The 16848-nt window shown below is 35.1% G+C and overlaps 1 protein-coding gene across 2 annotated transcripts in view; it reads left to right on the top strand.

The window, feature by feature from the left end:
* The window catches only part of CERKL (ceramide kinase like), a 129692-nt gene that overhangs the window by 33853 nt on the left and 78991 nt on the right, over positions 1 to 16848 (top strand). Inside the window, exon 2 of one of the 2 annotated variants that reach the window (XM_061202828.1) lies at positions 7792 to 8034. The exons of the other annotated variant lie outside the window; for it this stretch is intronic. Within the exon in view, the coding sequence (XP_061058811.1) occupies positions 7792 to 8034 (243 nt within the window). The remainder of the gene's footprint in view (positions 1 to 7791; positions 8035 to 16848) is intronic. 2 annotated transcript variants of the gene reach the window in all.

Below are 16848 nucleotides of genomic sequence, written 5' to 3'. Positions count from 1 at the left end.
TCCTTGAAGGTTACCCTTAAGTTTCAGATAAAACACAGTTGACCCTTGAACAACATGGGTCTGAACTGCATGCGTCCATATATATGCAGATTTTTTTTAAATAGTAAATAGTGGGTGGTTGTTTGCATCCTTGGGTGTGGAACCACGAATGGGGGGAACCGTGGATATGGAGGGACGGCTATAAATTGTATGCGGATTTTTGACAGCACTGAGGGTGCACCCCTAAGCCCTGAGTTGTTTAAGGATCAACTCTACTACTCAGTTAAGACACGTCAGTGGGGCTTCCCTGGTGGTGCAGTGATTAAGAATCCTCCTGCTAATGCAGGGGACACGGGTTCGAGCCCTGGTCTGGGAAGATCCCACATGCCACGGAGCAACTAAACCCATGCACCACAACTACTGAAGCCCGTGCACCTAGAGCCTGTGGCTCTGCAACAAGAGAAGCCACCGCAATGAGAAGCCCATGCACAGCAATGAAGACCCAACGCAGCCAAAAATAAATAAATAAATAAATTTATTTTTAAAAATAAATAAAAAAGACACCTTGGTGGTTTGCTGTTTTCCTACAGACTAGTTAGAGACAGAACAATGGTTTGCCTACTGTTTTAAGTTTGACTAGAATAAAAAACAGATCCAGAGGGTCCGACGAGTGTGTGTTTACTTGAAGAAGGTCCTTACTAATGTGCAACGTTGGTAAAGACCAGCCAAATTGCTTGGATTTAAATCTTGGATCTGGCCCCTACCAGATGTATGACTGTGGACAAGTTATGTAAACACTCTGGCCTGAATTCCTTCTCTTTTAGGAAAAAGCATCTCCCTCAGGTTAGTAGATCCACAGGTTAAGGATTAAATGAGATAATAGATGTAAAGTGCTTATAGCAATGATATAGCACATGCTCATTAAATATTTGCTACCCTTACATTTTAGAAAATGGGATTTTAACAAAACTATGAGCAGGAACTATTTTAGGATGAGCAAAGGAAATCATCTTTTTCAATTAATTACAGAAATACTTTCATTGTAGGAAAATTAGAAATTCATATACGCAAACTAAATCGCAAACTCATTCTCCTTCCAAGTTTTCATATGCATCTTCATACATATGTGCATATGGAAATATATTCCACATGCATTATGTGTTCAGTAAATATATACAAAACAGTAATGGAAATGTGGTGCACTGTTTTAGACACTTTTCTAGTCAGATTTCTACATTTTAATGACTGAATTACATTCTGGTATATGACTATGCTTAATTTATCAGAACCAATACTCTGTTATTTCATATTTAGGTTGTTTCCAAGTTTCACTCAAATAATGCTTGGGTAAGCATTCTTTTGGCTAAATTGTGCATGTTACTTATTCCCTTAGGGTAAATTCCTGGAAGTAAATTGCTGGATCAAAAATATGCATATTTTAAAGCATTTTCCCTTCTCTCCATTTAAAAAAAATATAAAATGTAATGCTGACTACAGAGAGGGAGGTTTTTAAGAAAAAATTAATCTTATACTCCCTCATATCTCTCTTTTCATGGGTAACCACTGTTTATTTTCCCCTTGGGTGTTTTCTCCTTTTAAAGAAAGTGAGATCAAATCTCTCAGATTATTTTGTCACTTGCTTTTATTCCACTTATTATTCATAACCTCTTAACACGAGTGTCTTTCCAGATTAGAACACAAAGATCTAATTTGCTCATTTGTGAGTTGAAGATTATGATAAAACTATTCTCCTATTGAAGAACATGAATATTGCTTCAAATATTTTTGCTATTATAAATGCTGCAATTAACATTTTGAAATCTTTTGATACGTATTCCCAACTTGTTCTCCAGCAGTTACCATTTTTGCATTCCCACCAGTGCTGGGACTGGTTCCCTTTACCAACATCATCACTGAGCATTATTTTTGATCTTGTGCCAATCTAAAAGGCAAAAAATGGTATCTTGTTGTTTTAATTTGCATTTCTTTGATTACTAATTAGATTGAACTTTCTCATATGTTCATTGGTCAATTTGCATTTCTTCTTTTGTGAAATGCCTGCCTCGGTCTTTTATGTACTTTTCCACTAAAGTGTTTCTTTTCTTGATTAAATAGATTATTTAACTGTCATATGTTGCAAATATTTCTGCCCAGTTGGCCTTTGTTTGTGACTTCTGCTTATGGGTCTTTAGGACTTTATTGGCATTAAATAACTTTTATGTTGAGTATCTCAGTCTCTGTAATGTCTGCCTTTATTGCCATGCTATGGCTTTACTAATTTATGGTTATATAAAGTTCTTTCTAATCTAGGAATATTGGTGTATATTATGAAATAGAGATCTAGTTTTTCTTTTCTTTTTTAAAGATGAACCAGTTCTAAAACACCTTTTACTGAATATTTCCCACTGAACTTGGATACTACCATTATCACATTAGTGACTTTTAAAATATTTACAAGTATTTCTTTGGACCATTCATTTATCTATTCCTAGATGTTTAAATTATTATAGTCTTAAAAAATAGTATTTTATCTGACTGGGTATGTACTCCCCCTCATTACTGTTAAAACATTTTCTTCATTAATATATTTATTCCAAGAAAATTTGCAAATCATTTGATTAGGTTCCTTGCCCCTTACATCAAAAGAAATACCATTGAGATTTTGACTGGAATTGCATTAAAGTAGTTATTAATAATGAGAATACTGGCATAAAGATATGTAATCTTCGAACTTGGTATGCCTTCATTTATTCAATTCTTTGTCTCTCAGTTTATTTTGAATGGCCTCTTCCACCCAAGCAAGGCCAGGATCATTTTGCTAAGTTTGTTCCTGGATAATAATTTGCATAGGATCTCTTTATCTCCATTATGCTTTCTTGCTAGGTATTGATATATTTGTAACCAGCTTCCTTACTGGCTATTCTTATTAGTTCTAATGGTTTTAAGTTGATTCTTTTGAGTTTTGTGAATATATTGTGATACTATCTATAAAGAGTTATAGTTTCAGCTCTCCCTCTACCCCTTTCACCATCAGTTGTTTTTATTTCATTTTCCTTATGTATGATAGTGACCAGAATGTCCAGAATAATTGAGAATAGTAAGAATGATAATAGGTATTCTTGCCCTGTTTCCGTAAATTTTTCTAGTTTTTACTACTAAGTTGGATCTTGGCTGTTGGTTTAGTATCTTTAAATTTGCAGTTTACAAGAGATTTTAACTAGGAATAGTCATTGAATTGTTTACTGCCAAAGTAAAGCACACACGGCAAGGAATTCAGACTAATATAGGACTTCGAGTGAAAAGTATATATTTCATCCCTCTTTTTTTTTTCCCTCAGTGGTCCTTCCCTCCCTTTCTACTTCCCTCCTTTGGAGCTCTTATTTGCTGTATGTTTGACTACGTAAATAATCAAATTGATATGAGACACAAGGTTATAACGAATATTATAAGATTAGCCTAGAAGAAATTATTTGTAACATATATCATGCATATATAATAAAGAATTAATTTCAAGAATATTTGAAGGACTCCTACAAATTAGTAAGAAATAGATAAGCAACCAAATAGAAATAGGGAAATGCATTTGTAGAGGCAACTCTTTTAAGAAATACAAATGAAAAATAAAAGATGTTCAACTTTGTTGTTTAATTGATTTTTGGAAAAGTACTCACAGATAAAATCAAGAATATATATTCCTTTAGGGTAGGTAAGTGATATGACCTATCTATAACATTTAGCTGTATGAAGCAGACACCCAGCAGCACCCATATATGGGAGGCCAGTTTCTTTACACTTCACAAGATATCATTTGCCATACAGACAGTATGTTCCACAGGGTGAGGATTTGTCTGGGACCTTTGAAAGCCTGCTTCATTCCATTCTTGAAGGTAGAGGAAGGATGTAAGATTTCCCTGGCCCCTCCCAACTGTTCTAGAGACCCTGGCCATATGCCTAGCTGCTCAACAAGTGCAAATAACTTGTACTAAGCCCGCCAGCTGCAGATATCTTAATGATGATTTACTGTGAAAGAGCTTGGTTTCCCTCGTATGTAACACATACTGTCCAGCTTTTAGTTTCTAAGATATTCTTCCTGAGAAGGAACCAGGGCTCCTTGAGGAATCCAGATGAGTTTGAAACACTATGCTGTAATAAGAAAGAAAGGTTATTTTCAAAGCTATTGGGATATTGTAACAAAGGAGGCAGATTGGAGGAACTCTCACTGGTCATTCTGTACCAATTTGGAGTATTCAAGTGGAAACAAGAATTTTAGTTAATTGAAAAGTTGAGTCTGTAAAAGGTCCTAACTTTATTATATGATCAAAGGGAACAAACAATCTAAAATATGCTAAAGCTGCATTTTCAAAGTGTGTTCTAGGACCCTCTCAGGGAGTTTGTGAGTTCAAAGCTATTTTCATAATTTTATTAAGAACTTGTTATTTTCACTCTTATTCTCTCTCAAGGGTACCGTTGAGTTTTCCAGAGGCTGAGATATGTGGTGACATCTTTGCCCTGATGGCTAATGCAGTGTGTGCTTTGTATTCTTGTGTTTAAAAAAGTCTCCGTTTTAATGTCTAATATATTAAATATCAATAGATATAACCTACATAAACAAAAGCTGTTTGGGGCCCTCAGTCTTTAAGAATGTAAATGGGCTCCGAGACCAAAGAGATTGAGAGCCATTGAACTAGAGAAAAGTCAATCTTACCAACATGGGTTAATCCATTAGTACTTACAGAAAAGTGGGTGGGTTGACTCACTCTGTTCATGAAGGCACGTGGGACATTTTGGCTTCTGATGATACATTATTTTCACTCTGTTGATTAAGTGATGATTGTAGTAATAGTGATGACTGTTTTATTTTCTAGAATATATAAATGTTTCCCACTGAAGTGATACTTTGAGGGTATTGATTCTTAGGTCACTGGGTGACAATAGAAGTAGATAATACGCAGACCTGAAGCTTGAGCTTTCTGAGGAAATGACAGGCCTGAAAATTTGCCCTTGGGTTCACCCTATCCCACTGCCATAAACACTGAGAGAAGAACTTGTCTTTGTTTCTTTTTCAGTGGTACATGTGCTTTGTGAGCAATTGGGCTGTTGTTTGCAGAATGGTTGGGAAAGGCCCCCAAACTCCCTGAGAATGCATAGAAAGAACTTCTTAAAGCACCTGAAAATTTTTGCTCCAGTCTGAGAATATCTTTATGCCTGCTTAAGGGCTAAGAAAGCTGAGAGAGGGCCTCTGCTTCCTGGGGCTATTTTAGCACTGGTACCATTTCTACATCTGTTTCTATTGATTTCTTTGTCTCTTATCATGGCTGGTATTTTTCTGCCTTTTTACATGTGTAGTGATTTTTGATTGAATGAGAGCAATTGTGAATTTTACCATTTAGAGTTGCTAAATATTTTCATATTCCTGTAAATACTCTTTTTTTTTCTTTTTTAACATCTTTATTAGAGTATAATTGCTTTACAATGGTGTGTCAGTTTCTGCTTTATAACAAAGTGAATCAGTTATACATATGCATATGTCCCCATATCTCTTCCCTCTTGCATCTCCCTCCCTCCCACCCTCCCTATCCCACCCCTCTAGGTGGTCACAAAGCACCAAGCTGATCTCCCTGTGCTATGTGGCTGCTTCCCACTAGCTATCTATTTTACGTTTGGTAGTGTATATATGTCCATGCCACTCTCTCACTTTGTCCCAGCTTACCCTTCCGCCTCCCCGTATCCTTAAGTCCATTCTCTAGTAGGTCTGCATCTTTATTCCTGTCTTGCCCCTCGGTTCTTCTGACCATTTTCTTTCTTTTTTTTTTTTTTTTAGATTCCATATATATGTGTTAGCATACGGTATTTGTTTTTCTCTTTCTGACTTACTTCACTCTGTATGACAGTCTCTAGGTCCATCCACCTCACTACAAATAACTCAGTTTTGTTCCTTTTTATGGCTGAGTAATATTCCATTGTATATATGTGCCACATCTTCTTTATCCATTCATCTGTTGATGGACGCTTAGGTTGCTTCCATGTCCTGCAACTGACAAAGGATTAATCTCCAAAACATACAAGCAACTCATGCAGCTCAATATCAAAAAAACAAACAACCCAATCCAAAAATGGGCAGAAGACCTAAATAGACATTTCTCCAAAGAAGATATACAGATTGCCAACAAACACATGAAAGAATGCTCAACATCATTAATCATTAGAGAAATGCAAATCAAAACTACAGTGAGATATCCTCTCACACCGGTCAGAATGGCTATCATCAAAAAATCTACAAACAATAAATGCTGGAGAGTGTGTGGAGAAAAGGGAACCCTCTTGCACTGTTGGTGAGAATGTAAATTGATACAGCCACTATGGAGAACAGTATGGAGGTTCCTTAAGAAACTAAAAATAGAACTACCATACGACCCAGCAATCCCACTACTGGGCATATACCCTGAGAAAACCATAATTCAAAAAGAGTCATGTACCAAAATGTTCATTGCAGCTCCTGTAAATACTCTTGAGTTTTGTTCTAGGATGTTAAGTTACTTGGAAACACTTGAATCCTTTTGAGGCTTGCTCTTAAGCTTTGTTAGGTGGAATCAGAGCAGCCTTTGGTCAGCTCACTAACGAGACAATACTTTTTTAAGTACTCTCCCCAAAGTCCCACGAATTTCATTATTTTTCCACTTTGGCTGGTGGAAACACTTGTGTGATCTCTGAGTGTTGTTCTCTCTAATCCTTTGGGTAATTCTTTCCCTGGCCTCACACATATACTGATCCATGCTCAGCTGAAGATTCAGGGGGCAGATCTACAGAGTTCTCTTTCTGTGCAGCTCTCTTTTTTATAATAATTTTCCAAGTGAACTCTAAGTCATCTTGGCTTTCCTGGCTCCTCAATCCTCCTCAACTCAGGGAGACAACCAGGCTCCAGCAGGGTTCCCCTACCTGTGGCCTGGGACAGTCGGCTTGTAATCATATGGCTTCTTTGTTTTCCCTCTCTCAGGGATCACTGTCCTGTGCTACCTAATGTCCCATGTCTGAAACTGATGTTTCCTTTCTCTGGTGTGCTCTTTTAGTTGTTTCAGGCAGAAGGTAAAAGCATTCCCTGTGATTCCATGTTGGCCAGAGTGGAAGTTTTGAAAGTACTTTTTTTAAAGTATAAAACACTTCTACTTTGAGAGTCAGTTGAAATAGTCCATTATCACAAGTATTTTCTGACCTGTGTTTAAACATAACCAGTAAAATTTCATGCCACTATAAAATAAAGTCTGACTATAGTAAGATTCAGGTGGATCTTTCTTTTTAGAATAGCAGGAATTCATAATGCTTTCTACTCACAGTAATCTTGCTCTGTTTCCTTTTTGCACATGTGTTACTTTACCTAGAATGTAAATTTTCTTTCCTTTACATGTTGCCTTCAACAGCCTGTCATAAACTCACTTCTGTTAGTGAATTCTCTTCTTTCCATTACTTTACTCTGTCCTTGTAAGTACCAGGAAGCCTCTTGCATGATACTAATTTATTATTATTGAAATGTTGCTTTGTTTATGTTCCTGGAATTCTGCATGCATTGAATATTCTCAGATTCTGAATGTCCTAGGCCTTGTGTGGCAGGGACTCCCTTCCATTTTTTCTATTTATGGGTAAATTGACCCAATTTTCCTTTTTTTTTTCCCCTCCCCATCTCATACAGGACTTGACATAAAGCATAATCAGTAAAATAACAGATGATAAAGATTTTCTGGGTTTTCACTATTTATTATTCATACATATAAGATATAGACACAGTGGTTTTGATTGGAAAATTTAATTTCTTTTCAGGTGATTCCAAGTATAATTTTCTACATAAAGAAGAATTTATTGAACTCAAAGACATATTCTCTGTCAAACTGAAACGGCGTTATTCAGTTAAACAGCAGAGAAGTGGTACTTTATTAGGAATCACACTCTTCATATGTTTGAAAAAGGAACAAAATAAATTAAAGGATTCTACACTTGATCTTATTAATTTAAGTGAAGACCACTGTGACGTATGGTTTAGACAGTTCAAGAAAATTTTGGCAGGTAAGTACTCCTTGTGGAGATTTTTAATGAGTCTAGTTTCCTTGACGTAGATTATTAATCTAAACATGACACTGTATTTATCAGTACAGTAACCCTTGATTATGTTGAGGTCATTTGCTTCTATTGCTAGTTTGTTAAGTGTTTTTATCATGAAAGGTGTTGAATTTGGTCACATGCTTTTTCTACATCAATTGAAATAATCATATGGCTTTTTCCTTTCATTCTATTAATGTGGTGTATTACATTGATTGATTTTCATTTGTTGAACCATCCTTGCATTCCAGGAATAAATCCTACATGGTCATGGTATATAATTCTTTTAATATTTTACTGAATTTGGTTTGCTAGTATTTTGTTGAGGATTTTAGCATTGATATTTGTGAGAGATATTTGTGTGTAGTTGTTTTTTCTGCTTTTATTATCTTTTTTCTGACTTTGCTATCAAGGTGATGCTAACCTTATAGAATGACTTAGGAAGTAACTGTTGAATGACCACTTCCTTAAAGAAACTTTGATAATCTGAAATAAAACAGTTCTTAAATTTTTTTTTTCACTTGTTATTTTTCTATTAATGTTTCTTTTGAGCTTATATTAGAATTTGCTTCTCTTCCACCTACACATTGATGGCAAGTGCATATATGTACTGGGTGGCTTGAGAATAACAGTTTTTTTTAAAATTGGAGTATAGTTGATTTACAATATTGTGTTAGTTTCAGGTGTACAGCAATGTGATTTGGTTATACATATGTATATATGTGTGTATATGTGTATGTATGTATATTCCTTTTTTCTATTCTTTTCTGTTACAGTTTATTACAAGATATTGAATATAGTTCCCTGTGTTATACAGTAAATTCTTGTTGTTTATCTGTTTTATATATGGTAGTGTGCATCTGTTAATCCCATACTCCCAATTTATCCCTCCCCCCCTTCCCCTTTGGTAGCCATAAGTTTGTTTTCTATGTCTGTGAGTTTGGGTTTTTTAAATAAGTTCATCTGTACTATTTTTTAGATTCCACATAAAAGTGATATCATAATATTTATCTTTCTCTGTCTGAATTACTTCACTTAGTATGATAATCTCTACATACATGTTGCTGAAAATGGCATTATTTCATTCTTTTTTATGGCTGACTAATATTCCATTGTGTGTGTGTGTGTGTGTGTGTGTGTGTGTGTGTGTGTATCACATCTTCTTTATCCATTCATCTGTGGATGGACACTTAGGGTGCTTCCATGTCCTGGCTATTGTAAAAAGTGCCGCCATGAATATTGGGGTGCCTGTATCTTTTCGAATTAAAGTTTTCATCTTTTCCAGATATATGCTCAGGAGTGGCATTGCTGGATCAGACAGTAACTATTTTTAGTTTTTTCAGGAACCTCCACACTGTTCTCCATAGTGGCTGCACCAATTTACATTCCCACCAACAGTGCAAGAGGGTTCCCTTTTCTCCACATCCTCTCCAGCATTTATTATTTGTAGACTTTTTGATGATGGCCGTTCTGACCGGTGTGAGGTGATACCTCATTGTAGTTTTGATTTGCAGTTCTCTAATAATTAGTGATGGTGAGCATCTTTTCATGTGCCTGTTGTCCATCTGCATGTCTTCTTTGGAGAAATGTCTATTTAGGTCTTCTGTCCATTTTTGGATTGGGTTGTTTGTTTTTTGAAATTGAGTTGTATGAACTGTTTGTATATTTTGGAAATTAAGCCCTTGTCAGTCACATCATTTGCAATTCTCTCTCAGTCTATAAGTTGTCTTTTTTTGTTTGTTTATGGTTTCCTTTGCTGTACAAAAGCTTATAAGTTTGATTAGGTCCCATTTGTTTATTTTTGCTTTTATTTATATTGCCTTGGGAGACTGACCTAAGAAAACATCAGTGCTATTTATGTCAGAGAATGTTTTGCCTATGTTCTCTTCTAGGAGTTTTATGGTGTCATGTCTCATATTTAAGTCTTTAAGCCATTTTGAGTTTATATTTTGTGTATGGTGTGAGGGAGTGTTCTAACTTCATTGATTTACACATGGCTGTCCAGTGAGGATAACAGTTTTTTGAAGATAATATTTAAATTGTCTATATTTCAGGGTAGATTTTTCTGAAGGTAATATCCAGAGAAAAGAGAGCGTTTACTAGAATATTATCTCCTTATGAATTCATTTGTATCTAAAATTTCTGAATGGCATTTATATTTTACATTTTAAATAAAGTACATAAATACACAAAAGCAAATTGGATTTCTAAAGGTATCTAGGTAAAGTATAATCAAACTGAGTTTTAGGACTTTTTTTTTCTCATAAACTTTTAAGTCTTGCTTTCTTTTTTTTTGTTTTTTGTTTTGGCCATTTCTTCCTGTTTGCCAGATTGATCAAGGTAGAGGCAGCTGGTGTAGTTGATGCACAGCTTGGGGTAAGATGACTCAGGACAGAGATGGGTGCCAGACAAAGAGCAGGCACATGGCGATGTTAGAAATTTTCAGGCCAGGAATCATTGATCAAGAAGACTGAGGACCCAAGTTGGTCAAGGGCAGCCAACTGATACGATTTTATGCCAAAAGATGAGGTGAAGTGAAATATTAGAACTAGGAGAACTGTTACAAAGTGGTCCCTTCAAGGAGACCTGATTGTTTTAAGAAGGCAGGAAACTACAGAAGCCGTAGTTTGGTTCATCTCTCTGGAAACATACAGAATATATATACATATATATATTTAACTAAAAGCATTCCACTTTAATGGTGAGTCTTTTACAGTGTTCTTATTTTAAATTCATTTGAGAAGAGATAAAAGAAGTTAAAATGAAAATGAAAACTTAATTGAATAAATTTCCTTACATGGGCAGGTACTCGTGGGACTTGAATGATCTATAAAACAAGAATGTGTCATTTGATTAGGAGAGGCAAAGCTCTTCCTTGCACTGAGGGTCTGAGGAAATCTCCCTTGGGGCTTATGAAGGGCTGGCTGAGTGATGTGAGAGACAACTTCTGCAATATATCTCACCCATAAAACCAAAAGCGAGTAAGCAGAGGGCATCACAACAAAGCCCAATTCAGTAAAAGCAATTTTATTGGAGTAGAGCAACTTGTCCAAACACACACACACCACAAAAATACTGTCCACATATTTTTTCAGCTTAATGAATGATGTTTTGGTTTGATCCAGGATTAAAATCTAGGCAAATTACAGAGATGAATAAACTACATATTTTTTAGGCTAACGTCCTTTGGGAATGTTACTTTTTGTACCTTTGATTTTGATAACAGTTGGAGGTAGTGAAATATATGAGGTCATATTCTCTGCCATGGTCCTGGAGGACAGAGTAATTTTGCTGATTAAAAGCAAATAGATTGACTTTTGAAATCAACCAATGCAGACAAACAAAACAGGTTTGAAATCATCTAATGAAGATGAAGGAACCGAAGCAGGATGGTCTGAATGAATGGCTGTTCCATTTCTGCCTCTCAGTAGACTCAGTAGGTCCTATAGGAGGAGCCAACTCCTCATCCCCATGCCTCACAAAGACAGTTCTGGGTCAGTTTCATCATACACAAATGCACGCTCAAGCCTCCAAAGATCTCTGCCAAATGCTGCATAATACTGACACTTCCTTTTTTAAGTTTGTAATCTTAGAGCGTTTTTGTTCATATTTCTTTTACTTTCAAAGCTAGGTAATCCAGGTGTTTATTAAAATGCCTATTGTCTGAGAGTCAAATACAATTGGCTCGAGGCTCTTTCCATAAATGGAGGTGGCCTGTGTCTTTCCCAGTCTTTTTGGGATGAGGATGATTGTTTACTTCTTCCTAGTCCTCTTTTGTTCTTATTTCCACAGAGTCGGGTCTATTTGTGGATTATCTTTGTATCTCACATCCATTGTCCCTATTCTGTACCATATATACTGCATCAGGTTTGGCAGATAGTGATTGCTGGTTTCCAAAAAAATATTTTAAAAGTCCCCAACCAAGGAATTTGTGTTTGAAATAGACCTAAGTTCAGGGGATGAAAGAAGTTTACATCACAAAAATATAAATGCCCTACATTTGAATTTTAGACATTACTATTTTAAGTCCAAAGATCTTGCTTTAACTGGTTCTGTGGCAAAACAGTGAATTTTTAAAAAATATATATTTTCATTGATTTTGAATATTGTTTTTAATCAGCAAATGGATTTTTTTCCTGTAAGCTTTTACATCTTTTTCTCCTTTATTCTTCTATTAAGACAAACATGAAGAAGGTATTGAAAGCCTCAACTAGTTGGTCTTTTAGTGAGATTAGTCTAACAATTATAATTTTAGAATATTTGGATATTAAATGTTAATTTCAAATATGCACATTTATATTTTGAACTGGAGCAATGAATAAGATTTGATGAATTTTTGAGGAAAGAACAAATTGGCAGTACTAAAAGGAGGATGAAACCAACTCTCAAATATTGATACTTGAAGTTTTAAGACATTGACAAAGAGTGGCCAGATTAAAAAGGGTTTATAAATATAAAAAAGGAGTCTTAGAACTTTCTATTTTTATTTGGAAAAAAGTTAACTCCTTTTACATTCCAATTTTTAATAACACAGTTGAGCACAGTATCTTTTTTATTCTTAGTAATAGAAAAGTCACCATAACTTTATTGGCTAATAGTCAATATAAGTTAATTCATCCAACACACATTTTGGATCAGGCACTGTGTTAAGTGCTGGAAATACAAAAAAGAATGAAATGTAATCCTGTATAGAACACTCTTGCCCTAGGAGACAGACAAGAAAACTCGTATTATAAATGTGTTAAGGGCCACAATGACGATATGAAAAATTTAGTAGGGAACATAACCATTGATCATTGAATCAGAAATTTAAATCTTAAAAAATTAAGGCTGAAATGTAGTCACTGATAAGCCTAATATGTAGTCATTGTGGTGAAAGTCATTTAACATAGTCTTTTCTGCTTTTTTTTATACCTGTGATGCAAAGATAAACATGCACAACCTTTAACTATAGCATGTGTGTACACTAGATACATTAATTTTTATTCAATTAGGGTGTGATCCAGTCTGCATATTTGAGTTTCCTGGAAATGGTGAATTGCAAGCTTCTCTGGACCCTGAACCAACCTTTTCTCTAGGTACTATAATCTATACTTTAAAGCATATTCATAGGCTTTCTGACAGGTATCCCATATAGGGGGACAAAACAAAGTATCCCTAAGGTGACATTTAAGGCCACTCAAAACTGAAAGATTTTCAGGAGTTGAATTGGTTGATCTTCAGTGGAGGACTTAGGAGAATGGTGTGGAAATGAAGAAAAAGATTTTAAAAAAATCTAAAGCCTTATGCCCAAGTAACTTGAAGAATGGTAAAGTCATAAACAGTGAAATCCGGACACTGGTTGCTTTGAAGGAAAGATGTTCTGTTGCAGACACATTTGGCATATATAACATCTGTTGGAGATGTTCAGCAGGCTGGCAGTTTGAGAGGAGTGCATGAAGAGGGGAAGAAGAGCTAATGTGATGGGAATAGATGAAAGACTGCAAGGAAGTAGTATAGAGTTAAAAAAAAAAAAAAGCAAAGGGCTAAATACAGAATCTTGGGGGATACTCATATATTAAAATAGGCAGAGGAGACAAAAGCCAGAACTAAAATAGAAGGAATGGTAAAAAGAAAAAAAAAAAATGAAGAACCCTTTTATCATAAGACCATTGAATTTTGTGATTATATTTTGGTTTTTCTAATTTATTTGTAATATTTAATTGTTACCAAGAGACAATTGACAAAGGTATTTTTAGCCCATATTTGACTGAGTTAGTTCTGTTATCATATTTTTCTGTTTCATTTTTAAATGCTAACTTCACAAACCATTTTGATTAAATACACTTTGTCCTTGTAATATTATTTGCTCTTAGCTTCCAGTTCAACAGCCTCCAGGTTTTCAGTTATGAAAAACAAAGAAAATAGAAAAATTACTTAAATAAATATTTGGCTTTTATTCCTAAGAAGAGCAAGTTTTCCTAGTTTCCCAAAGACATCAAATCTGTTTTCCATGTGATAATAATGATGGTTTTCGTAGGATCCTTTCCTCAGTAGTAAAAACCAGGGCTTCTAAACAATATTTTGTTTAATATTCATGTTGTCTTGTATAAGAAATTCATGGTGAAATATGTTTTGGGGTTTTTAAAAATCCAAACTGTATCGTGATTTATATTATCATGAACCAGGTAGAATTTTTCTTAGGAGGAGAACATAATGATGTGAAGTTTTACTAGGATATGCTGCCAGATGATGTACTTATAAGGATAAATAAACTGGAAATCAACAGTATAATGGTTATCTTAAGATGAACGTTTGTTATATATCAAAAGTATGATAGCTTCAGACATTTCGTTGTACAATATTTGAGTTAGCAACACCTGTCACCCTAGGGACAAATTATTTTCTGCAAGGACATTTTGTCTGAAGTATGGGTAGTTTTTCTTTTGAAGCACCAAAAAAATTATTTAAGACTTTGGTTTATGAGCAGTTGAGTTGGACGTTAAAATTATGAATGTCACTTAAACATTTTAAAAAATTTTTTAATTAAAAAATTTTTATTGAAATACGGTAAATTTACAATGTTGTGTTAGGTTCAGGTATACAGCAAAGCAGTTCAGTTTTATATATATTCTTTTTAAAATTTCTCTTACATTACAGGTTATTACAAGATATTTAGTATAGTTCCCTGTGTAATACAGTAGGTCCTTGTTGGTTATCTATTTTATATATAGTAGTGTGCATATTTTAATCCCCAAATCCTAATTTACCCCCCCCTTTAGTAACCATAAGTTTGTTTTCTATATCTGTAAGTCTATTTATGTTTTGTGAATAAGTTCATTTGTATGTATTTTTTTAGATTCCATGAATAAGCTATATCATGATATTTGCCTTTTTCTGCCTGGCTTATTTCACTGAGTATGATAATCTCTAGGTCCATCCATATTGCCGCAAAGAGCATTATTTCATTCTTTTTTATGGCTGAATAATATTCCATTGTATATATATATACCACTTCTTCTTTATCCATTCATCTGTTGATGGATGTTGAGGTTGCTTCCATGTCTTGGCTATTATAAATAGTACTGCTATGAACATTGGAGTGCATGTATCTTTTCAAATTATGGATTTCTCCAGATATATGCCCAGGAGTGAAATTGGAGGATCATATGGTAGCTCTGTTTTTAGTTTTTTCAAGAACCTCCATACTGTTCTCCATAGTAGTTTACATTCACACCAACAGTGTAGGAGGGTTCCTTTTTCTCCACACCCTCTCCAGGATTTATTGTTTATAGACTTTAAAAAAAAATGTTTATTTATTTTCTTATTAGTCATCCATTTTATACACATCAGTGTATACATGTCAATCCCAACCTCCCAATTCATCCCACCACCACCACCCTCACCCCCTGCCACTTTCCCCCCTTGGTGTCCATACGTTTGTTCTCTACTTCTGTGTCTCAATTTCTGCTCTGCAAACCGGTTCATCTGTACCATTTTCTAGGTTCCACATATATGCGTTAATATATGATATTTGTTTTTCTCTTTCTGACAAAATTCACTCTGTATGACAGTTTCTAGATGCATCCACATCTCTACAAATGACCCAAGTTCGTTCCTTTTTATGGCTGAGTAATATTCCATTGTATATATGTACCACATCTTCTTTATCCATTCATCTGTCGATGGTCATTTAGGTTGCTTCCAACACCTGGCTCTTCTAAATAGTGCTGCAATGAACATTGGGGTGCATGTGTCTTGTTTTTTTTTTTTAAAATACCTTCTTCTTTACCTTAATTTTTTTTTAACATTTTTATTGGAATATAATTGCTTTACAATGGTGTGTTAGTTTCTGTTTTTATAACAAAGTGAATCAGTTATACATATACATATATCCCCATATCTTCCCTCTTGCGTCTCCCTCCCTCCCACCCTCCCAATCCCACCCTTCTAGCTGATCACAAAGCACCGAGCTGATCTCCCTGTGCTATGCGACTGCTTCCCACTAGCTATCTATTTTACATTTGGTAGTGTATGTATGTCCATATATACACTACCACTCTCTCACTTTGTCCCAGCTTACCTTTCGCCCTGCCCGTATCCTCAAGTCCATTCTCTAGTAGGTCTGCATCTTTATTCCCATCTTGACCCTAGGTTCTTCATGACCATTTTTTTTTTTTTTTTAAGATTCCATATATATGTGTTAGCATACGGTATTTGTTTTTCTGTTTCTGACTTACTTCACTCTGTATGACAGACTCTAGGTCCATCCACCTCACTACAAATAACTCAATTTCGTATCTTTTATGGCTGAGTAATATTCCATTGTCTATATGTGCCACATCTTCTTTATCCGTTCATCTGTCGATGGACACTTAGGTTGCTTCCATGTCCTGGCTATTGTAAATAGTGCTGCAATGAACATTGTGGTACATGGCTCTTTTTGAATTATGGTCTTCTCAGGGTATATGCCCAGTAGTGGGATTGCTGGGTCATATGGTAGTTTTATTTTTAGTTTTTTAAGGAACCTCCATACTGTTCTCCGTAGTGGCTGTATCAATTTACATTCCCACCAACAGTGTAGGAGGGTTCCCTTTTCTCCACACCCTCTCCAGCATTTATTGTTTGTAGATTTTTTGATGATGACCATTCTGAAGGTGTGAGTTGATACCTCATTGTAGTTTTGATTTGCATTTCTCTAATGATTAGTGATGTTGAGCATTCTTTCATGTGTTTGTTGGCAATCTGTATATCTTCTTTGGAGAAATGTCTATTTAGGTCTTCTGCCCATTTTTGGATTGG

The sequence above is a fragment of the Eubalaena glacialis genome, chromosome 1 (assembly GCF_028564815.1).
Source record: "Eubalaena glacialis isolate mEubGla1 chromosome 1, mEubGla1.1.hap2.+ XY, whole genome shotgun sequence".
Lineage (NCBI taxonomy): Eukaryota > Metazoa > Chordata > Mammalia > Artiodactyla > Balaenidae > Eubalaena > Eubalaena glacialis.
Note: the sequence above shows the minus strand (reverse complement) of the source record. Positions and strands in the feature narration are given on the sequence as shown.